The sequence below is a fragment of the Biomphalaria glabrata genome, chromosome 10 (assembly GCF_947242115.1).
Source record: "Biomphalaria glabrata chromosome 10, xgBioGlab47.1, whole genome shotgun sequence".
Classification (NCBI taxonomy): Eukaryota; Metazoa; Mollusca; class Gastropoda; family Planorbidae; genus Biomphalaria; species Biomphalaria glabrata.
Window position 1 is genome coordinate 19133711 of NC_074720.1, and position 24430 is coordinate 19158140.

The 24430-nt window shown below is 32.6% G+C and overlaps 1 protein-coding gene across 6 annotated transcripts in view; it reads left to right on the forward strand.

The window, feature by feature from the left end:
• LOC106070753 (choline/ethanolamine kinase-like) overlaps positions 1-22485 on the forward strand; it is a 39246-nt gene extending 16761 nt beyond the window's left edge. For 4 of the 6 annotated variants that reach the window (XM_056044720.1, XM_056044722.1, XM_056044721.1 and 1 more), the window contains exons 3-11: positions 45-270; positions 596-729; positions 992-1099; positions 2890-2948; positions 3311-3395; positions 9144-9252; positions 10240-10410; positions 11349-11375; positions 16672-22485. In XM_056044720.1, coding sequence (XP_055900695.1) covers positions 45-270; positions 596-729; positions 992-1099; positions 2890-2948; positions 3311-3395; positions 9144-9252; positions 10240-10410; positions 11349-11375; positions 16672-16752 — 1000 coding nt within the window. In that variant the 3' untranslated portion in view covers positions 16753-22485. Of the gene's footprint in view, positions 1-44; positions 271-595; positions 730-991; positions 1100-2889; positions 2949-3310; positions 3396-9143; positions 9253-10239; positions 10411-11348; positions 11376-13253; positions 13336-16671 lie in introns of all 6 variants that reach the window. The other 2 variants (XR_008780256.1, XM_056044724.1) reach the window with 2 other exon arrangements.
• The last annotated feature ends 1945 nt before the right edge of the window (positions 22486-24430 follow it).

Sequence of the window (24430 nt, forward strand, 5' to 3'; positions counted from 1 at the left end):
GTATGTCTCAACAAAATAGTTCATAAATTCATTTTGTGTTCCAGAGGGGGTATGTCCAACTATTTGTACCTTATTACCCTACCTAAAGGCAAGCATAGTTCAAGGGGGGAGCCTGAACAAGTGTTGCTGCGTATCTATGGCCAGATTAGTAAATCAACTTTAGACTTTTTAGTGCACAACTCTGTAGTCTTTGCCTTGCTGGCGGAAAGAAAGTTGGGACCCAAACCTTACGGCATGTATCATGATGGAAGGATTGAAGAGTTTATTAAGGTAACCATTTTAATTTTTAAGCTTAATTTTATAATACAATAAAAACTAAGACAATTTGACTTTTCATAACTTAAATTTTGAGCTTTTGGGATGAGATGTTAACATTGAAATTTGGATATAATATTAAACATTTAAAAAAAAAAAATTGCTTTTATTTAGCGCATCTTACATGCTTATAGCATGCTCAGTGCGCTAAGAATTTCTTTGTGGACCAGTGAAAAAAGAAAAACAACAAACAAACAGACTAGCATTGTATTGTAGATAAATGGGCAATTTTATGAATAACATTAACACATATGTACATAATCATGAGTTTATGTCTCAGGCCAAACCACTGAAACCTGAAGATCTTTGCAAGCCAGAGGTGATGGTCATGGTAGCGGAGAAGCTTGCTCAGTTCCACAGTCTGGATATGCCACTTTGTAAGAAACCAAGATGGTTTAAGAGTCTTGTCAGAGGGTAATTGTTTTTTTCCTTACTTTATTCTTGATGCAAACTTGGGCACAGATAAAAGACAAATCTGTGCCAATCCTTTCTGTTTTAGGTTAGACACCTGAATCTTTTGCTAGGCATGCTTTTTATTTGAACTCAAGAGCCTAATTAGTGACTTCTTTCTTTTCAAATGTCAATAAATCGCTCTTGCAATGAAAACAAATGTTCAGCAGTTTTTCTTTCAATTTTGTTCACTGGAGTTAATTTTACCTTTTGTTTTTCTCCTCAGCTGGATAAGAGATATTCAAAACAATCTTGATTCCAACAGTGTGACAATGTCTCGCCTTCAAGAAAAATGTCCTTTGTTTAACATGGATACAGAATTTAATGAGTTATTGTAAGTTCAAAAAATTACTTAAAATAATAAGAAGTTGTTTTTTTGTGTGTCTTTTTTAAGTGTTGCCATTTAATTTTCTTCACTTGATCAACATATACATATTTAAAACAATTAAAAACAACACAATATTGACTTATAGATTAAGCTAAAAATTAAAAACAAAATATGTCGGCCATTTTTGTTTTCCTAAAGTGAAAATCAATATTTATCTATATATATCTATAAGTCTCCTAAAAAATTTTCTCCTCTCCTAAAATTTTTACCTCATAATTTTTTTTTTTATTTCGTCTTCTTCGTTCTCATTTTTTACGTTGGAGCATTCAGATGACAAGGCCAATACATGAGATGAACTGCGAGGTGGTTTCCAAATCAGGGAGCTCTCCATATAGCTTTCTTTCTATTGGTGTGTTTTGGGGCCTCTTGGTAAATAGAGCAGTTTTGGAGGACATGGTCAACATTCTCTTGTGACACTCCACATGGGCAGATTTCACTGGTTCCAATTTTGAGCTTCCGGTACATATATTGTCTCATTCTGTTGTATCCGATCCTGAGTCGAAAGATTAGATGTTCATCTTGTCGGGATAGCTTATAATAGGCATCATCGTTCTTGTGATTTGGATGAGAGCTTGGATAGAGTGCAAAGTTTAATTGTGAGTTTGTTCTCCCACTCTTGGCGAGTGTGTCAGCCTTCTCATTTCCTTCTAGTTCTATATGTGCTGGTATCCATTGAATTACAGTTTTTTTGCTGTTGTTGAGTTTTGTAAGTGCTGTCCTGAGTTGTTTTATATAGGAGGAATCAGAGTTTTCCAAGCTTTGGAGGGTTGATTCTCATTGGTTAGAAATACAATCTGACTGTGTGGGGTACTTGGATGACTTGCTAGCATAGTAGCAGCTAGTTCTAGTGCGTCCCTTTCTGCTCTGTGGCTGTCAGAGAGCTCTCCAGTTGCAATGGATTTTTCTAGTTTTATTTTATATAATTTTGCTTATTTCTTGCTAAAAATGTTAAAAAGCAACAGTATGTCTAGGCATTCTGATACCATGATTGGCTGGCTGTGTTAATGAACTGATTAGTCATTTGTGTACACCGCCTTTCATCCCTTTGTGTGCTTGAAGGCGGCCTTGGCTTAAGCCAGGATTTTACCTTGCATTATTTTTCTGTAGGCAGCAAAGAAATGGTTGTTCCTCTCATTTTTTCTACCAAAGACGCCCTAGATCTAGTCTGTAGTCTATATTTAGCGCAATTACCAACCTAACATGAAGGCTACACACTCTGGAACCTCCCTCACCTAAAATCCACTTGTAATAGTAAGAATGACTTTGCACATAACCTTCAAAAGTCTGTACATTTTAGTGACTTAGATCTACATCTAACTATTATCTAGATCTAAATCTAACTTAATCTTTATTAGATCTATTGAAGATAATTCACACATAACCTTAAAACTCTGTGAATTTTAGTCAATTTAATTACTTATATTTAAATATAACAAATGCCTAGATTACTCTAGATCTACGCTAAATCTAGAATCTAGTGGTAATAATTCGCACACAGCCATGAAAAGTCAGTGAATCATGCATTCCGTCCTTAAAAAATCTAAAATGAAAAGGAAAATGAAAATATTTATACATATTTATGTTTGAAAAAATTAGCTAACACATTATAGGTTTAGAAACTGACAAGAGAAAAACAATTTAAATAATGATCTGAATTAAAGTTTTCTTACTTCCAGAAAAAATAAATCAAATATGATGGTTATTACTTTAATGATTACATTATTTTTTTTTTTCAGAAAAATGGCCAATGATCTAAATTGTCCAATAGTTTTCTGTCACAATGATTTACAAGGAGGTTAGTAAATGCAAACATTTTGTATGTTTGAGTGTCTGTATATGGTTAAGTTTACTTAAATATCAATTACAGGGAGTATTTGTACACTACTTATCAATGACACATAAAAACTAAATAGGGGATTAACACAATCTCTGGCATATCTTTAAAAATTTCTGATGCCTTTCTAAATTCTATAACAATATCATAATAGTAGACTATTAATATTGGTCTGTTAAGTTTGTTTTTTTGATTCAACTTTTAATTCATTGGTAAATTGAGATTCTTTTTTAGCTATGTCTTAATGGGATTTTAAAAAATGTCGACTCTCTACTTCAAATGTTGTTCTTTCTAGTTTGTTTAATCACATTTCTTCCTAACAGGAAACATTTTACTTGCTGACAAAGCCACTCCTCAAACACCACGAATGACTATTATAGACTGGGAATATGGACACTATAACTATCGGTGGGTGATCGAACCAGAAGATTCTTGTTTGTTTACAATTATCTACATTTGATAAGTAATTATACTTACTTTGAAAGTTTTAGTCTCCAGTGAAGTCAATTTTCCATTGAAGTTAAGTCTAATGTTTAACCTTCACATAAGGAGCCACTAAAGCATTATGTTACTAACAGCTTAATGCCAAACAAGCATAATGGTTTTAAATTCTTGCCTAAGAATTGAACCCTTTAAAAGTGAAGTGTAATGCAGGAGAGAACTGCACTTATTCTGAAGTGATCATGTTTGAAGACATTGTATTATTGCAATGTCATTAAATAATCTACACTAAACAAACAAATCATTTGCTTTGATGTTTTTGATAGCTTTTCTTATGTATGCATTTTTGGATGAAATTATAATTTATACATAAAAACAAAACAAAAAAAAACAGGAAATTAAAATAAAAAAAATATTTTAAAACTTAGATATTGTTTTTTAGCGGCCCGCGAAAGGGAAAAGATGCTTTTAGTTTTGTGTGGCCTGTCTGTCCGTCCATCCATCCGTCTCGTTTAGATCTCGTAAACTAGAAAAGATAGTGAAAATCCGACATCACAATATTTTAGACTATTCAATGTTCTGATGCAACAGCTACTTTTTTCTTTTCTGAAAATGAAAAATCTAATTTTTTAAATCACTTATGCAAGCAGTTTTTTCATAAAAATACACTACTTTTACAACTATTCACTATTAATAGTAACAAACACTTGAGGCTCTTTATTAGGGGAGATAGCTGTTTATCATATTTTAATATATTTATGCAAACGGTTGTAGATTTTTGTCAAAAAATATTTTTTTTTATATTTGTATTGTTAAGTTATGTAAGTTCTATATTTACACACAAAAAAATGTTATTATTTTTTTAAAAAGAAAAAAATCTATTTAGTATGCGTATAAGTCAGACATAATTTAAAACAACAATTAATAAGTAGTTTTTCATATTATCGTGTGAACTGAAGCACAATTACCATAGAACACCTAACCAAAGAAAAAAATTATTATTTTTGGATTTTTAGAAAAAAAATAAAATTCTTTTTAACAGAAATGTTTTATTTTTGAGGAATAAGAGATTGGCCCTTTACAAAACAATTAGATCAATTAGATATTCATTATAAGACATCAGTTAGGCCAGGTTCACATCTAACTTCATATTCACTTTCACCTATCCTTTGGTCTTCTGGACTGCTGGGACACCACACAAGATCTGTTAACCTTTTTTTTTTCTCCATTATTTTCTGTCATTTGTCTTTGATAGAATTTCATTCTGATAATATTGAAACCTGCCTTTTTACCTGCCTGGGTGGACCACTTCGGGGGCCGATTTTCAGTTTGTGTTTCCACACAAACTGTCTTTGTAACCTTGTTAATTTATATTTAAGTTACTGTCAGAATAATCTTTTAGATACTTCTTCTTCTTCTTCATCGTTCTCATTGTTATGTTGGAGTGTTCATATGACTAGACCAATACATGAGATGAACTGCGCTGTGGTTTCCAAATCAGGGAGCTCTCCATATAGTTTTCTTTCTATTGGGGTGATTTGGGGCCAATGTCTTATACTGGCCTCTTGGTAAAGAGAGCATTTTCTGGTGATACTCCACATGGGCAGATTTCACTGGTTCCAATTTTGAGCTTCCGGTACATGTGTTGTCGCATTCTGTTGTGTCCGGTCCTGAGTCGAAAGATTAGACGTTGGTCTTGTCTGGATAGCTTATAGTAAGCATCATCTTTCTTGTGATTTGGATGGGAGCTCGTCCATTTCTCATTTATTTTATCTACAATTAATTTCTTCTTTTCTTCTGGATAGAGTGCAGAGTTTACTTGTGAGTTTGTTCTCCCACTCTTGGCAAGTGTGTCAGCCTTCTCATTTCCTGCTAGTTGTATATGAGCTGGTATCCATTGAATAACAGTTTTTTTTGCTGTTGTTGTTGAGCTTTGTAAGTGCTGTTCTGAGGTTTTTAATATAAGAGGAATCAGAGTTTTCCAAGCTTTGGAGGGTTGTTTTCGCTTCTGTTGAAAGACAATCTGACTGTGAGGGGAACTTGGATGATTTGCTAGCATGGTAGCAGCTAGTGCTAGTGCTTCCCTTTCTGCTCTGTGACTGTCAGAGAGCTCTCCAGTTGCAATGGATTTTTCTAGTTTTCCTCCATCTGGCCATTCGATAAGTATTCCAGCTCCTCCATTTGTGGTGGCTTTATGGGATGAGCCATCCGTGTAAACTCTGATCCACTGATTGCTAGGGTAATTGGTATGTAGAAAACAGTTCACTATTTCCTTGAGCTCTGTTGGTTTGTAATCAGATTTTCTTTTTATTTTTTCAATATGGTCCCTTATAGTAGGAAGAGGGCTTTCGTCCCAGGGTGGAGATTCATTATAGTGTATCGAGGATTCCAGAGTAATTTTTTCAAGTTGGTGTTTATTTTTTAGGTTTAGAGATTCCTGTATGAAATTGGTCCTTTTGAGACGTTTTTTTGTGCCAGTTTTGTGGATTTTTGTTCTGAGTGGGTGCCTCTCCAAGGTTTCCAATTTAGTGAATTGGGAAAGGATTTTTATTTCTCTTCTTTTATCCAGAGAGATCAGGGCAGCGGTTTCCTCCATAGCTCTTATGGGTGTTGTTTTGATTGCTCCTGTCATTATCCTTAGACCAATATTTTGAACCTTGTCTATTTTTCTTAGGTTGGTTTGGGCTGCTGCCCCATGCTGTGGCACCATATTCTAGTACAGGTCTTACATAACTGGTATAGGTCTTTTTCAGGATGTTGTGATTAGCTCCCCAATCTGTGCCAGCTAATTTTTTCAAGAGGGATAGTCTCTGGATGCCTTTACTCTGTGTTTTATCTATTTGGTTTTTTCAGGTTAGTCTCGGGTCATAGGTGACTCCAAGATATGTAGGGCTGTCATTTTTTTCTAAAGCTTCCTTATCTAATGTTAATTTTATTGTTTGTTGTTTTGTTGAATGTGAGAATATGGTATATGTTGTCTTTTTTGTGTTGATGGACATGCCCCAGTCTTTGGAACAATTATTGAGTTTATCAAGAGCATCTTGTAATCGAAATTTTGATGTTCCTACATATTCTTCTGTGCTAATTAAGGCAAGGTCATCTGCATACATGCTGCTTTTAACTTTTTTGGGTAGGTTTTGATTTAGATCGTTTATGAATATTAGGAAAAGTGTTGGGGATAGGACTCTTCCTTGGGGGACGCCATTGTTTATACCCACTGTGTGGCTTCTTTGTCCTTGCATGCAAACTAAGGCTTTTCTATTATTTAGGTATTCCTTTATCCAGTTGTACATTCTGTGGGATATGTGATGCTGGATTAGCTTGAGCTAGAGACCTTGTTCCCAGACTTTGTCAAATGCTTTTTCTAAGTCAACCCAAACAATTGTTGTTGGTTTCTTTTCTTGAAAGCCGTCTTCTATTTCTTGTGTGATGAAGGCAATTTGATCTTCTGTTTCTAAAGCCAGCCTGGGATTCAGTGAGTAGGTTATTTGACTCAAGGATCCATGTCAGCCTTCTATTTATCACTCTTTCCATCAGTTTGCAAGTACAGCTAGTGAGGCTGATGGGACGGTAGCTATCCAGTTTATTTCTTGGTTTGCCGTGCTTTAGTATAGGGATCATAATGGCTTTTTTCCAGATGTTTGGAATTCTGCCAGATTTCCAGCTAGCATTGAATATTTGTAGCAGTTTTCTTTTGGCTTGAGGACCCAAGTGAAGAAGCATGTCATTTGATATTTTGTCTGGGCCTGGGGCTTGTTTTGGTTTGAGGACTTTTAGGGATTCATCTAGTTCCTTCATTTTAAGATTAGTGGTCATTCACAAGGAGTAAGCTGGATTGTTTTCTTTAATTTTATCTTGGATTTCTGAGTTTACATCTTTATTTCTACTTTCATTAATTTGTATTTGTCCTACGCTTTGGAAAAACTTAATGAATTCATTTGCTGCTTCTTGGCCTTTCAGGGGTTTGTTGTCCTTTTCTATTACTATAGGAGTTGTTCTGTTTTCTTCCTGGTTGAGACATTTGGCTATACGCCAGAGTTTGTGGCCATCTCTATCTACGTTTAGTTGTTCTGTTTTTTCATGCCAACTTTTTCTCATGGTGGAAAGGTAATTTTTCCTGAAAACTGCGTTAGCTGCTTTTAGATTTATGTTATTTTCTATACAAGGGTTATTTTATACTGTGTTTCTTGCATTGTGGAGTTGTTGGAGGTGATCAGACCAGTTGGGGATATAATCTTTTCTTGCTCCTCTTGGAATTGATTCCTTATCTGCTAGGAGGATTGCTTTGGAGAAAGCTGAGAATGACTTATTAACCTGATTTGATTTGCAGTTTATTGAAGTTGTGTATAGGTCTGTGAGCTTTGAGAATAGATGCCAGTTGGCTTTTTTGTAGTTCCATTTGGGGATGGTGGAGTTTTCTGATATTTTGAAGGAGGTATCGATACTGATCAATATGGGTCTGTGGTCACTGGTGGCTAGTTGGTCTGCAACTTCTCTGGTGCACTTTTTGGATAAGTTGTCAGTTGCAAAGGCTAGATCTGGAGTGGTTGATGTTAGCCAGGCTCTTGAGAAAAAGGTTGGTTTATCCTCAGGTTTATTAAGCAAGATAAGTCTGTTCTCTGCTTGCCATTCTTCAATTTCTTCTACCTTGGCATTTAGGTCTGGGTATCCCCAGCTCTGAAAGGGACTTCATATCTCCTAAGATTAGACAGTCTTCTTGGTCAGGTATTTGTATGTGGTCAATCTCTTATTTCCTTGTCTGGTGGGAAGTAGCAGTTAAATAGATTAATATTTCCATCTTGGAAAATTAGCTTAGTTCCCATTATTTCTGATTCTGAGGAGTTGGGCATAGTTATATCTGTGGTAGGGATGTCATTTTTAATGAGGGTGAGAATTCCTCCTTTGGGTCTGATTTCTCTATCTTGTCTGATGCAGGTGTAGCATCTAATGGAGAAACGAAGATTACTGTTCAAATGAGTTTCTTGGATGCAAGCTACATCAATTTCTTTCTCATGCAGAAATATTTTTAAAGCTTCTTTTTTCTTTTGGATGCCCTCTGCGTTCCATTGTAAGATTTTAGACTTTTGGTCTTGGAGTGTTGGCCAGTAGTATTTACTTTCTTGTCCCTGCGCTTGGCTCCACAGGCAGAGATAGAAGAACAACCAGCTCGCTTGTGTGGGCTCCTTCGAGGCGGAGAGCCCTGCCCCCTACCTGCGCGGCGGGATTCCACAGGCAGGACACCACATCTATTAGAATCGTTACTGAACTCCAACATAGATGAGGTTGCGTGTCAATGTGTTATGCGCCAGGAGGCCCATTGACTCCGACTTCAGCCTGCTTTTCTTTCTGGGTGTGCTCCCATAGCCTTTGATCATCCAAGATCATCTGCAAGGCAGCAGGTTTGCGCCCTATACTCGCTTTTTGCAATCATTTCCCTGGATTTCTGAGATGTTTTTAGTAAATATTCTAACCACTGGAATACTTCACCTCATCCTCCATGACTGCAAACCAGTTGGTCCGCGGCTGTTTATTTGCTATTCACAGCTAACCCTTATATCTAAGGGTCTTTCCCCTATCCGCCACCTGGGGACGCGCTTGGTAGAAGGTGGTAGCTCCCGCAAGTTTTAGATACTAATTGTCTAAAACTTTTTTGAAATAATTTTTAACTAATTAATTTTAAATATGAATTGTGAAAGAAATATTTTTTCTGTTCAGGGGCTTTGATCTTGGTAATCACTTCAATGAGTGGATGTTTGATTATACTATGACTGACAAGCCTGGATTTTCTTTTGTTTGCTCAAATTTCCCATCCAAAGAGAAACAGGTAAGCTGAGCTATCTTTTATTGAGACATCTTTTATCTGGTGGATTTGCATTATTATTGTCTGTCAATAGAATGGCAACACACTTGAGCTCGTTAAGCTATACACAGAAGTGACACAACATTCAAATCCCTTTTTAAATCTCCACCCATAGAATAACAAATTATGTTTAATATGTTGAAAAAAATTAGACATTACTGTAATAAATTCTTTGTTATAAAAATTGAAAGTTTTTACTGGTAAAATGGAGCTTGACTGACTAAATGACTTCTAACATTGATATTGCTTGGTCTTTTTTTATAGTATTCAACAAGTTTTTTTTTGAAGCCACTTGACCTTGATCTTTTCTTAGAATATTTTTCCTTGTTGGTCGTTTTACATATCTTCATCTGGACTGGTCTAGTACCTATACTGAAGTATTTTTTGTTTTTGACCTATATAAATAAATTGTGTCCTCTTGATTAAAATGCAGTCAATTGTAACATTATCATGACTTTATCCAATCACTTCCTTGAGACTGAAACCAGACACTTTTGAATATAGATACAATATAAGAAGTTAGGACACTGGTTTGTGGTCTGTTCATTGGTTGCCAGATCAATTTTGATGTTGTCTTCACTGACATTATGTCTTTATTCAGTTTTATTTCTTCATTGTGTCTTCACTTTCTTGAATATGTTATACAAGATGAAAAGTTGGTACATGGGTTTGTGATCTGTTTATTAATTGCCAGATCAATTTTGATGGTGTCTTAACTCTACAGAATGTCTTCATTCAGTTTTCACTCTTTAATGTGTCTTCACTCTACATATTGTCTTCATTCAAACTGTTTTCACTCTTCATTGTGTCTTCACTCTACACTGTGTCCTCATTCAAACAGTTTTCACCACACTGTCTTCTTTCTACATTGTTACTTGCTTACTGTCAAGCTGATAATCTCTCTCTTGTTTGAATGTTCAATGATCATTACTTTATTTCCCTTTTAAACAGTTCCAGTTTTTCAAAACATACCTTAAAGCTTCAGGAAAGGAAGAAATCACTCCTACAGACTTGGTGAACATATATATAGAGACCAATACTTTAGCTCTACATTCCCATTTTACTTGGGGAGTATGGGCTATGGTACAGGCTCAGACTTCAAGCATTGACTTTGATTATTCTGTGAGTATTCTGTTTTTTTTTTTAACATTTAATAATTTGGTACAGAGTAAGATAATATGTTTGTACATTCTTAGTTAAGTATTCCAAAAACATTTAGTCTCATTTTGAACATTCTATATGTTTTGGTCAAGTCCTTTAGTTGACCAAATAGTACAATGAAGTACTGAACAAGCTTTAGCTTTTCTCTGAAGTTTCCAGAAAGGTGAAAAACAGTTATGTCTTGCTTGAACAAACATTTATTTTTTGGCCATTTTAGTTTACTTAATTCTTTCAGTGGGGCTTTACTCTCACGGAGTAACCTCACTAGTGCTGGTGAGTGCGACTTTTCTCTCAGCAAGTAACTTGGTATATAATATTTATTTCACTATCTTTTAATGTTTAACTTTTTTAAAAAAAAATGTCCAGAGGTGAGCGTGATTGTTCTTTGTTTTGGTAACTATACCCCCATCCTCTTTGCAGATTTTTGTTCATGTCAGAAAAAAATCAAATAATTCTCACTGAAAGAGTTAAGAATGCTGTAAAACTACCTTGTTTCTAAATTCATTATAATGCAGAGACATTTTGAGTTCCCATAAACAGCTTCCACTATTTCCAACAGCAACAAGTGACATAACTGATTTTCTACAGGCAACTTTTATATGTGCTTTTAAGCATGTATACACATCTCTTCATTGCAACATTTCATTCAGCCATTTAAAAAAAAATTTATACACAGTTGTTTTTAAGAAAATAATTTTAATCTTGCGCACCATATTATATATTATCATTAACACATTTTTTCAAGATATTTTTAGTTATATACATTTTTTTTTGCATTGAATAATGTATGAATCTTTTTGGCTGAATAAATATGAGTGAATTCTACATAGAACTAAGCTTAAAGTCGGTAGAACTAGGCATTAGACTATTTAGATTATATGTCAATTTTTGTAATGCAGATTCCTGGCCCTCCAATAGATTATTCAGTGAGTGATATGCATGTTTTATCACCCTTTTGGTTTCCTCGGCATGACAAAATATTGAAATCTATTAACAAAAAATGTGCCTTTTCTATTACTATCTTTGACCCAACAGTAACTTAGAACTAATGAATTATCTTCTATTCTTGATATTTTTCTTCTAATCAAGTCTTTGCAAATGTAGAACTACTCTTTGTAATAACATTTTCAATAAGTCATGCCTTTTCTTGTATTAATTTTTTGTTTCTAGTTAACTGATCTTTGGTTCTTCTATGGTATTTAATTGGCTCTGAAATGGAATTGGGAAAACTTTAGTTGAAACACTTTGTTTTGATTCAGATATTATCTGGAGAAGTTTGATCTCTGGCATCATTTATTGATAATCACAAATATTGGAATAAGTTTTGTTATTTTGATTAGTTTTGCAATTCTAAGTTACATAAAATAGCACAAAAGCATTTTTGAAAAATTATATACCCTGCACATGAAAGACTAAGCTAGTTTTCACAATCAAAACCAAAAACAGTTTAAGGTGTGAAGGGCTATTTCACTTACAGGACTCCTAACTTGTTGATGCTCTTGACAATGCTTGCAACCAAAAGTCTTCCCATTTCTTGTTTAAAAGCCCTCTTCATTAGCATACAAAAAAATATGCTGATCACGTTTTATTTTACTTTACCATTTTTTTTTCATTTGATTCCACAATTAAAGCCTTTCAAACAATATCCTGACCCAGGAACCATATCACGTAGCGTTTAAATAACTTGACCAAGGAACTATATCTCTTACTGTTAAAATAACTTGACCAAGGAACTATATCTCATACTGTTAAAATAACTTGACAAAGGAACCATATCTCTTAGTGTTCAAACTATTTCTTTTTCTCAACTTTTTTTCTTCTTACTTGTATCTTGTTTATGACAAATCAATCTCTTATTTCTTATACTGGAGATGGTGGTACAATTTCCTGAATTTATCCTTCTAATTTGTTTACCCAGAAAGCTTTAAGTAAAATAAACAACAGACTTAAAAGAAAATATAAAATTTGTTCTAAAGATAGTTTGTAGAGTCCAGTAGTAAAAGGGACATTTCAGTCATATGATCAAAATAAATTTCTTTTTCTTATCACTTATATAATGTTAGAGCTAAATATAGTACAGTTGACATTTGATAGGCCACAATGTATGCTTGAGCTACACATGCGTGTCCCGAACTTGCTCTTCTCATGCTTCTTGCTGTGTTAAGTGGTGATATGTTCTTGATTGTCTTTCTGTGATTACTATGAGACCTGCTTAATTTTTTAGTTTTTGTTACATCTTATAGTTGGCAAGCATAATTATAAAACATTATCTCTTTCTGAAAAATGGGAAATTATTAACAGGGATGACAGTTGTGCCATTTTTTTTATGTATGGCATCGGCGACCTACCATTAATGACTTGAAAAATAGGGAGAAAATAAAACATTTTGTGATATCCAGTGAAGACCACAGCAACAGAAAAATACTTAAATCTAGCAAATATCCCCAAGGACATTTTTTCCATTATTTAGATTAAAAAAATGTTTCATTTTCATCTATTGTTTATTTTATACCAATGAAAGTATAATAGAGTATCTTATTACTGTACATCATAACTATATTTTTTTTTGACATATACAGCGAAATTCTTTAAAGTTCAGTGAACCTTTGGTAATCTGAACTTCTCAATAATCTTCTAACCACAGGACTATCAAGGGTCATTTGTATGTCTTTTGTGAAGACTTTAACTTGAGATTATTTTGTTCCCTTAAATCACTTTTTGTTATTGAGGTTATGTGTATATTAATAAATGATTACTTATTAATAAATGATAATTTTTATAATTTTTGTCGATCTTTTTTTAAGGGTCAGAACTAGTACAGCTTAAAATAAGTCAGCCTAGAACTTAGAAGAATCTACTTTATTTTCTTGAAGGAAAAGGATAGAAGTAATTTTCTTACTTTTTAACTTGTGGTGTGTATTAACACAAGAACTGAGTCTGGAAACTTTAGTACATTACTCCAATACCCTAACTATTTTAATTTTTACTCTAATCAATTCGAATATTGATTTTTTTCTTAATTTATTGCTTATCAGAATCATTTGAGTGCTAATTTCATATTTTGCAATGAATGCAATCTTCAGATTAGCCATTGCATTTTTTTTTTCTTTATAGTTTTATTAGTTATTTAAAAAAAAACAGCACTGATTTTAATTTCATATTGCATAAACAACGTAGATATTACCTTAGTGATTCTTAGCCCATGAAGTGTGGTCCCCAATGCTGGTGCGATGTGCTGACTAAGGGTGCACAAAGGCAGCCATTTTATTCTCATATCAGTTTTAGTGAAGTTAGCTTGCATAGCATGTGAAAACAACATAAAATTAGCAATTAAAAAAAATAAATTTAGATAAAAGTTTTGAACCTTTTTTCTAGGATTTTTGACTTAAAACATTCTTTATGCAGCAAACATTTCACAGTGTTTTTATCAGTGCACCATCTTTTTATTTTCCAAAATGTGATTATAGATCTCATTGACCTTCTATTGATGAAATTTGTTCAGGCCCTCTACTAGAGGCCAGGCTTAACATGAAGATTAAGATACAGTAAATAAACCCATTAAATGTGCTAAGTGTGCCATAAAAGTGTCTCACACTTTTTTTTTTATCAACCTGTGACTATACATTCATGCCATTTGACGCTGCCTCATTCCTTACTTCATCTGCGCTCTTTTTACCATGACGAAGTGTATGCTAAAGATGCCAGAAGAAGGCATTTTTGCAGTTCAGATGGTTGGAAATTGTTATGACTAGCTGAGTCAGGCATCCTAAGTTGAAAATAATGAATTACACTAAGATGTCTAAAGCATAAGATAATTAGCCATTAACAGTTTTTAAACATATGTATAAGCTTTAGAAACATGGGAAACTAGTCTTCAGAAACTAAACTTGTGACCTATCTCATATGTTACAGGTACCTTTAATGTTTCTCTTTACTGACTTCATATTCCTCTCAAAAGCATCTTCTCTTCTTTTTTTTTTAACAACTTTACATTTCTGCTTGTTTGACTTTATATTTGTTAAGTAACACTTTCTTTAGCGTAAAATCAAATTGGATGAGGTAATAGATTAAAAAAAAACATTGTAAAAGTTGAATTAGAACAGTGATGCCCACAATACAGCCTGGGGCCCAAAACGTCTGTATAGAATGGATTTTGACTTTTTGGTGAAACATGATACTAAGCCAACATGTTTGTTTTATAAAGAAAGTGTGGCTGTTTAAAAAAAACAACAACATATGCATGGCATTATGAAACTAATAGGGTGGCATTCTTGATTTGAGCTGCAAATTTATGAGAATATTTACCAAAAAAAGAGACAAAAAATAAACAAGTCGGTGGTCAAGTTCGCTACATGGTTGCTCACATTTTAACTAGAGAAATGACATCATTTTCCAACTTGTTAAAAAAGTGTCCCTTTCAAAGTATCCCATTAATCAATGTAAGTACAAGATCCACAGGTTTCTAATCAAATAGGTTAATTTCATTTTTGTATCTTTTCGTTGATGTGGCCCGCAACACCAGTAATGGAAATTAAAATGGCCCAAAGTACAAGTTGGCATCACTGAATAAGACAAATACTTTGAACTTGAGAGTTAACAGTTGAAAAGCTTGTGTATCAATTTATTTACCTTTCCATCAGTGCAGCTCTTATAGAGAAGACCAGCATGTGTATACCAGACTATGGGCCTACTTCTGCTCTTCTCTGTGTTTGAAAACGCCTTGTATAGGTTGTCTGTACATTTCCAGCATAGCCATGGGTTATTGTTAATATCTTGAGTTTTATTTTAGATTTACTTTTAGGATGAATGGAGTATCTTTTTTACTTGTGGACTCTTTAATTGTTGACTCACTGAATCGTTTTAGTTTGGATTTAGGTTAATTTTAATGTTATAGTTATAAACTTTCTTTATGTTATGTTTATCCAAAGCAATAATCCATCGGATCAAATACATTATCTGACCATGAAACATTTTTTGACTTTTAGATTAAAATACAAATCACATTAGACATATTCCTTAGTGAAAACATAACTTTGTACTAATGCTATATTTACTCTGTTTCTATCTGCTATCTTATGGGAGACTCCTATGGTTTTTCAAATTTGAGTTATTGACATACTTAAATTCTGCTTAAATAAAAAACATTTTATATTTTGTATTTAAATGCTTAGAAACATTTATATTTAATAAATTAGTAAATTCTTGACATCTAAACGAAAAAGTGTTTTTTAGATTTTGTTTTTTAGGCATACAGCACTTCCCTCAACAATACTGAAAGCAAATCTAGATCTAACCAATTGTATCACTTCATTCTTATAGTAACTGTTAGGCTTATTATATATATTTTATATATAAAAGCATTAGGATAACCAACTCAAAAAAACAAAAAAAGTAAAATTTTTATCTAAACCCTCTCCCTGTCCCAAAAAGTAAATAGATCATGTGTCTGACAGGTCAGTGTAAGGCAAGTTTAGGCTATATGTAGTTGGTCATGACAAGACAACCAAACTGATAGTGTTTGTGTGTGTTGAGTGGTCTGGCGAAAAAATACAGACTATCATCTACTCTTAACGCATATTTTTTCTTTGCTTACAAGATCTAGATCTATTTCTTTTACGAGAATGTAAACTTTACTGTATGGTTTTCTGTTATACAGTAAGTCAATAGACTCAATTAATAGGTTTTTGTGACATCACATAGAAACCCTGTGAAAATCTAACCATTTTGGATGTGCAGAAAAATTATGTCAGAAAAACATCACGTACTAAGTTATTTTTGAAAAAAAAAAAAAAAAGAATAATACATTCATTTTCTGTTAATCGAAATATTATATCAAAAAGTATCAGAACCATCAGAGTTTCCCTTTAAGATGCGTCTGCTCATCTTAATGTTTAGAATATGCAATAACAAATAAATAAATATGTACTTGCTTTTTAGAGTCAATTTACTAATTATATATTTTTTTAAAGTCTTACCATTACTAGCAGTCTTTTCAATTTTATTAGCATCCATTCTGTTAAGTCCCCCCCAAAGTGGCATCACTGATTTTTTGTTAACCATGTGCCATCCATATATACATCTCCAAAAGTTTGTCAAATTTGATTTACTTAGAAATATATCACTCATAGTGCTGTAGGAATCACCTATTGTTTAAGTAGCATGTTTTGATTAGAAATGAAAATTAAATAAAATCTTTTTTCTTGTAATTGTTTGATTTGACAGGAATATGCACTGACAAGGTTTGATAGCTACTTCAAATTGAAGAAATGCTTACCGCAGATCATTGCAGAGGCCAACAGCTAAGTGAGCCTAAACTGAGGACTCATTGCTGTGGCCAACAGCTCTGAGGATCCCAACTTGGATTACAGCCAGTCTCTGTCTCACTCTGAATATGCAATACCAGGGCTCAACAATGTGATGTTCAAATTTATCTGATTTAATCTTGGATTCATTATTGGTGGCCATCATTTGTTTAGCACATTCCACTGGTTTAATGCTGTGTTAGGATGTTACCAACACATAGAGTAAAAGAATATATTTATGTTTCATAATATCTACTAACTTTAAAAAAAAAAAATTTGCTTGAAAATGTTTTGCATTTACTACTGCTTGACCATGCTTAAACTAATTAGAAACAAATAATATATGTTTACTAGTTTTATATATTTATTATGTACTACAGATAAAGTTATTGGATGATGACTTTGAACTTGTGATCTCATTCTATTGAAACAGTTTTTCAGTTGTGATTTTTTGTGAATGGTATGTGTAAACTTTGTTATATTAAATCAGAGAGAACAAAAAAAAATATTTTTATACGAGTAATTGAAACATAAACTTAAAAAAAAAAGGAAAATTTAGATCCTTTTTGGTTTTGTTAAATAATCTTTGGTTCTTTTAATATTTTGTATTTGGTTCTTTTCCGAAGTTAAATTGTACCTTGTATTTTTTTTTTTGGGGTTATCTTTTTTTCTCCTAGGTTATTAGTGGCCATAATATATTTAAATAGTGTCAATAGGCTGTTATTTTTGTCAAAGCAAAAAAAAAAGATACTTCAGATATGTGGCATTTATAAAACTATTTTAAAAAATACTTGGCCACTTCATTAAAACTTCTAAGTATTTTATAAAAATGTATTTCAAAACATTATGTACTGCTTAATTGCAATTTGGTTTGCACAATTTTTTTTTTCCTTTATGTGAGGGATTAAGGGCAAATCTAGTTTTGAAACCAGTAGGGTACTAGTTTCTCATATCAAATGTTTTGAGGTATAGATGATGCTTTTTTGTATGAATGCTGTGTTTTGGTGATGGCACTCTCATTAATGGAAATGTAACAAAATGTCTATTTTAACCAATAGTAAATTATCACATCATCTATTGTGCAGATGTTGTTAGCCAAATGTATCTGATCAGGTTAGGACTTTCTGTTGCTATACACAAACCCAACTCTTTGTGCAATACTGAATAGAATCCTGGTTTTCAAATTTATATATATATATTTTATTCACATAGTCATATAAATCTTGAATATATATGTATATATAAATATAATATATATCTTAATTATCATTTCAGGTTGGATTGTCATGCATATTTTGACTTTATCTAGTCTAACATATCATTTTGTTTTTAAAAGTAAAATTGATTGATTCTAATCCTATCAAACATAGATCCTATTGAACTGTAGACTAACTCTTTAAATCGAAGACAGAATTTTGGGGATAACATTTGTTTTGTGTGCCTCCAGTGAGTTATTTTGCTTCCATGTATGTATTGTTTCACATTAGACAAATAGTCTCAGAACAAAACACTTCTCTACAAACTCTAGTTATAATGTTATTATTTTCTAAAGTGCTCACTCTACTATCAGGGATTGTTGTATACGAAGTTTAGATCCATACATGGATTATAGTTATTTTTTTTAAAGATTAATCATTTAATTTGAGGCAAAGTATGGTGATCTTTCTATAGATACATTATATAATTTTCTGATGAAAAAAAAATTCATTACTGGCTATTTTTATGTTTTAAAGATATTCAAAATAATATAGAAGAATAGATGGTGTTTATGAAATATCTTAACCCAGTGGTTCTCAAACTTTTGTGACCTTGGGACCCCTTTATATTGTTTAAAAGTTGCTCACAGACCCCTTAGTGGAAACATTACAAATAAAAGAACATATGTTGAAGGATTGTTAATTGAGATTATAATTGTATTCAATTTTCATCTTTCTGCGGAACCCCTACTGCTATCTCCATGGATCTGTGTCCCACAGTTTGAGAACCACTGTCTTAAACAATGAGCACAGAAATGAACATACAATTAGAACTGACTTAAACCTAGAAATTGAATAAATGTACTGTCAAACAAAAGCTAAAAAATTGTAAAGATTCCTACATTTTAGACTTACAGGACATTATAAGGTTTGAGCATATTAGTGATTTTCTTAAATATAAAGGTCACATAAATGAACAATATTTGTAAAACAATGATTATAAATGTGTTATATTTATTAACTCTTGGTTGAAAAACAATTGCAATTTTCAATGTGACCTGCACAATTGTATGTTTCTGTGTTCAGGTGTACATTTTTTAAACAATATTTTTGTTAAATTTAGTTAAAGGTCAATGTTAGCCAAATCTTATGTTTTGAAAACTTTATCAAACTCATAATAGAGCTGGATCTATTCAGTTTATAAAGACCAAATAAAATCAAATGAAACAGTTGAATGTTAAATTGCATTGTGATTACATTGTTAGTGACCCCCACAGTTTGTAAGGGATGTAACAGTTGATATATTTAAAGGCCTGCATAATATCAATAAATGCAAGGTTTTGAAAACTGCCTGCTGTTTTTTTTTAATTAAGTTTTCTTAAAAGCATTAAATTTGTATTTTGTACAAAAGTAGTGGTTTAGTTGTTCAATATGCCATGCTCTGATTTGTCCTGATGATAAGCCAATCTGTATGGAAAGAATATTAATTTTGGTATAACCTTACCATCTTTATGGGCCAGTGAATATAGGGAGTTCTGTAACTTAAAGAGACCCAGTCTTGGGATTATATTTATTTGGTTTTAGTATCTACCCAGGTAACACCCTAAGAAGTAATTGAACATTTTGTGTTGTAGAAATTCTGTTCTTGAATTGGTGACTTATACTTTCTCTGATGGGGGCATTTCTTAATAGCATAAATTTAGTTCTCTGATAGCACAAGTGTTAGTTCTATGATTTCTTAATGGTACAAGTGTTAGTTCTATGATTTCTTAATGGCACAAGTGTTAGTTCTCTGATTTCTTAATGGCAGTGTTGGTTCTCTGTTTTGAGATACATTTAAGACTTGCCCCTCACTTTATAAATGTTTCTAGCTTTTCTTTTCTTAAAGCTGTTCTTAGGGATAAACCTTTGTCACCTCTATTAATCAGTACTATTAGGGCAGCACAAGCCGAACACAGGCATGAATTTAAAATGATTTTTTTTTTACTGCAGTTGGCTGTTAATTTTTTCTGGACTTGAAATCATATTGGAAGTTGTTCATAATTCTGCCAAATTTTGTAAGCCTTACAAGTAGTTGACCCAAGATTTTATTGTCAATATTGAAGATTTCTTTGCTGTAGTGTTGAATATTTTGACCAAGCTTTGAATCTTGATGCATCAGGATGTATCTACTTTCAGTGTGTTGCATGGTTTTATTCTAGCTTTATGTCTTTTTTTTGTTTTTTTTTTCTGTTTAAATTTTTTTAACAGCTTATGAGGAACACTTTACCATTTTATAAAGACATGATCAAAGTTGAAAATTTATTTTATCTAGATATATTTATTTTATCTAGATATAGTTAAATTCTCTGGTTTCTACAAATGTATATTTTGTATGTCTATTGACCTCTAACTTCTATATACATAAAATTGTGTTCACATTTTATTTTTGTTTGGAGAAAAACTTGAGTTCTATTTCTTCATTTTATGAATAATTACGTGAGTACAAAGGCACATACCAGTACATGTCATTTTTGTTGTTCTGTGTTTAAAGTGAATGGTGCTGTCCAGTGTAGGAAGTTTGTTCTATTTTTGTCTGTTAAAAAAGAAACTCCAAAGTTTCTTTTTAAATGATCCCTTTTTTTGTTAAAATTGTTTAGTTCACTTTTATTTAAAGTTTTTTGTTTAGCAAACAATACATGGAAAAACAAGGGTTAATAGCCACCTGCTTTAAAATGTTGTCATTCTAATGAAGAAGGTCCATGGCACACCACTGTCATTTCTGTATAGAAATAAATAAATATATTTATAAAGTGAAACAAATTGAATTAAACTTGTAGAATTGATGCACTCCACATAGGCAAGTAACAGTATATATTTGTTTTCTTTTCAAAGAGATGTCGGTGAAAAGAAATAATTAGTACTAAGATTGTGATTTTGTTGACAGGTAAGGAAATGAGAATGCAATGTATATGTTGATCAGCAGTTCATCTCTAGCCTTATGTTCTATAGAGATGTTTTACGTATCACTTAAATGTGCAGAACACTAGATTGGTTTCATTCATATTTTGAAGATTTTTATGAAATCATTTTTCTTTGTTCTTATTCTATAAATGTGCCATTGGATGAACTTATTTTGTATGCCATGTACTTGTATCAAGAACCTCTTCATGTCTGCCAAGTCTGTTAGAAATAAAAACTCATACCATGTATTGCCTACATTCACCAGACCTAATCCAGAGTTTCAAAGATGATTGACTCTTTGATACTAATAACCGATTTTTAGTCACATTTGTACTTTTTTTTTTTCATCTTATGAACATTATCACTGTTAATGCCTTACATAGAGCAGTGTCAAATGAAACAAACAAAAAAATCCACTTTCTAAGTTCTCTTGTCCATTCTTTGATAGAACTAAATGGACTGTTGCTAAAAACCATTGTTAAAAGAATTAGTTGAATAGTTGAAACATGAACTTGTACAATTGAATCAATTGTTATTCTACTAAGTTCAGGGAATATAATTTTAACTTGTTTCAGCATTTTAATGTTACTCAAGATTTTTTTTTTGTCCAGAATTTTAATGAAATATGCAATCATTGTTAACATAATTAATGATGTCCCCTAAAAAATGATTTATCTTTTCCTTTTATCTTTTCATGATTTATCTTTTCCTTTTATCTTTTCATAGAGGTAGCTCTAGAGTTTGTTGTAAATGAAAAACAAATAAGGCTAATGAACAAGACATTTTTTTGGTGCTTCACTTTATGAATGGATGTCAACATCGTCCTGAAAATGCATAAAATAAAACTATTTCTGTTCTAAGCATTAAGTAGATTAAGTAGTTATATCTTGACATCCACATTTTAGGTCAAAATTTTGTCTGTGTTCACATGGAAAAGTCCTATGCTTTTTTTTTTTTTTTTTTTGTAAAATATCATGAATATATTAATGTTGCAAATTTCCGATTACAATTGAAATGACCATTAAAAACAGTATTTCTGTTAAGTTCACCACTCTTCTGTCCTATTCATAATGTTTATTGGACTATCAATGATCGTGTAACATGATCAGTAGATGTATGACAAAGTATTGTCTTCTATTCTTTCAATGAGGTCAAATTGTTTCTAGTTGTTGCATTTTGAAATTGTTTGCTTGTCTTTATACTTCATAATGAAGTTATGTTTGTTGTTGCATTCATCAAATTTGCATTTGTTGGCTAATCAGTTCACAATCTTTGTTGTTGTTTTTAAGTGGGGCACATCAGCAGCTTTAGGAACAGCACTAGATGAGGAATTAAAGGAAACAGGAGAATAAAGGTTGTTTTTTTTTCAGCTTTTGTTAGAATTTGAACTACTTACTGTTTTTGTTTCTTTGATACACAAAACTATTTCCCAAGATTTTTGAGTCCCAGACTTTTTTGGTCTTATTTGTTGTTGTTCCAACTTGAAATCCTACACACACAAAAATTGTGTTCTAGTTGCTAAACATGCAACTTCCAACTTTACTGTTCATTGGACTTTTCTTAGCTCAACATCTTCATTAAAATTCTTAACTCAGTGAATGTGTTTGTTCATATTTTCTTGACTTCAACTGTTAGACTCTTAGACTATTGATAATAAAGGTATAGGGCTTCTTCTGTCTCGGAAGACAATGGATGCCCCCAAGTGAGTCATTGGCTTTGGTTTCATCTTGAGACGGGGCAGAATTTGGAAGTGACTGATCAAGCCAATTCTGGAGCGGCAGAGTTTGCCACAGTAATAAAGGTATACTTCTAACATATCGCAATTTTATAATCTAAGACTAGATATACGTCACTAAGATTTAAATATAAAAGTAAACATACATGATGAACGCCAATTACATTAATTTAGGAGTCTTTCAAACGATCATATACTATTTATAGGCTGGTGTGTGTTTCTTGTCTAGGTTTGCACTTTTCACCAACCCAACAATAAAGTCGCGTAGACCTAGAGCACTGATCCACTAATTAGTTTAAGCTCTGGCAATAGTTGCTTATTTCATCTGAAGAAAACAATGAAACTAGAGCAGACACAAAATAGGATTTATAACCAATGGACTATATATCATATTAGACCAGGGGTGGGCAACCTTTTCCTATCAAGGGCCGCATTACACAAATTTTGGGAATGGGGGGCCGCATATATATATATATATATATATAATAATTCACATTTATATTGTGTTATACATTTACATTTAATTTTTTTACACTCCCAGTTGAGGGAGCTAGCGATTTCTGAAAATAATGTTACGATACTTTTTTAAAAATTTGTTATCATCTGCTTACATCTCACAATGTCACCACAATTGAACAGTTGTACTTAATTTGAAGTGTTTAACTGTTTACACTCGTGCATAATGTTCCAGAATTGTGGAACTAGCTTACTAGTTATTCTCGTGACTACGGTCAAATTACAGTCAGTCAGCATCGACCTTTTCCTACGCTTGTTTATTTTTAAACAGAAAACATGTTTGTTAACATATGTATGTGAATCCTAATAAAGTGAAAGTTTAGCAGCAAAGTTTATTAAAGTGTGGAAATACAGCTTCTGGCACTCATAAAACTCCCGTGGAATAATTGAATGGAACTTCTCTTTCAGTTCATAATTTGCTTAAAGGTATGGCCTCTAGAGCTGATTCAGCTTCTTCACTAAATGGTGAGCTGAGGGTATTGAAAACTGATTCAAATTAGCTTTCAAATTAAAAAATCAAAGAATTGAAATAAATCTTGCACTTTTCAACCATTTCACTAGAAATAGTTTCACTTTTTTACAAAAGAAAATGTGAAAACCTGTTTCTTCCTTGAGATTCCATTTCTTCTCACTACCTTGCCCATGCTAAGCTAGCGATACTACTGTGGTACCGAACATCGAAATGTTTTGTTTCCTAATCTTCAAGTACTCATCGAACTGTCAGTGGTTAAGACCCCTGGCAGTGATATGTTGCATTATTGAAAATAGATGACCAATAATATATTGAAATTCAATTCAGCTTTGAGCAAACTTTCCTGTTAAGATATCTTCTATAATTTTATTAAAAACCTGCTTTTCTCTGTTAAAACATGGGCTCCATCAGATGTTGCACTTGCCATCTTGTTCCAAGCTAGCCCAAGACTTTCAACACTGTTCTTCAAAGCATTGAATAAAATAGTGGCCTGTGTTTGAATCTTTAACTGAATTATTCGTAATATTGCAAATAAAAATAATCTTTGTTTACTTTAAGCTTTTTTAGAATGACATGTAAAGACAATATTTCTTTCGCCTCAGAAATTGCAATAATTTATATAGATATTTAAAATTAGCTATTTTTTTTAAATATTTGTATTTTCTTTATGTATAATCTGTGGGCACACCTGATTTCTGTAGGTGTCCGCGGGCCGCATAAAACAGTACGGCGGGCCGCATGTGGCCCGCGGGCCGTAATTTGCCCACCCCTGTATTAGACTAAAGTCACTAGAGTAATACCATTAGTAAAATCACAC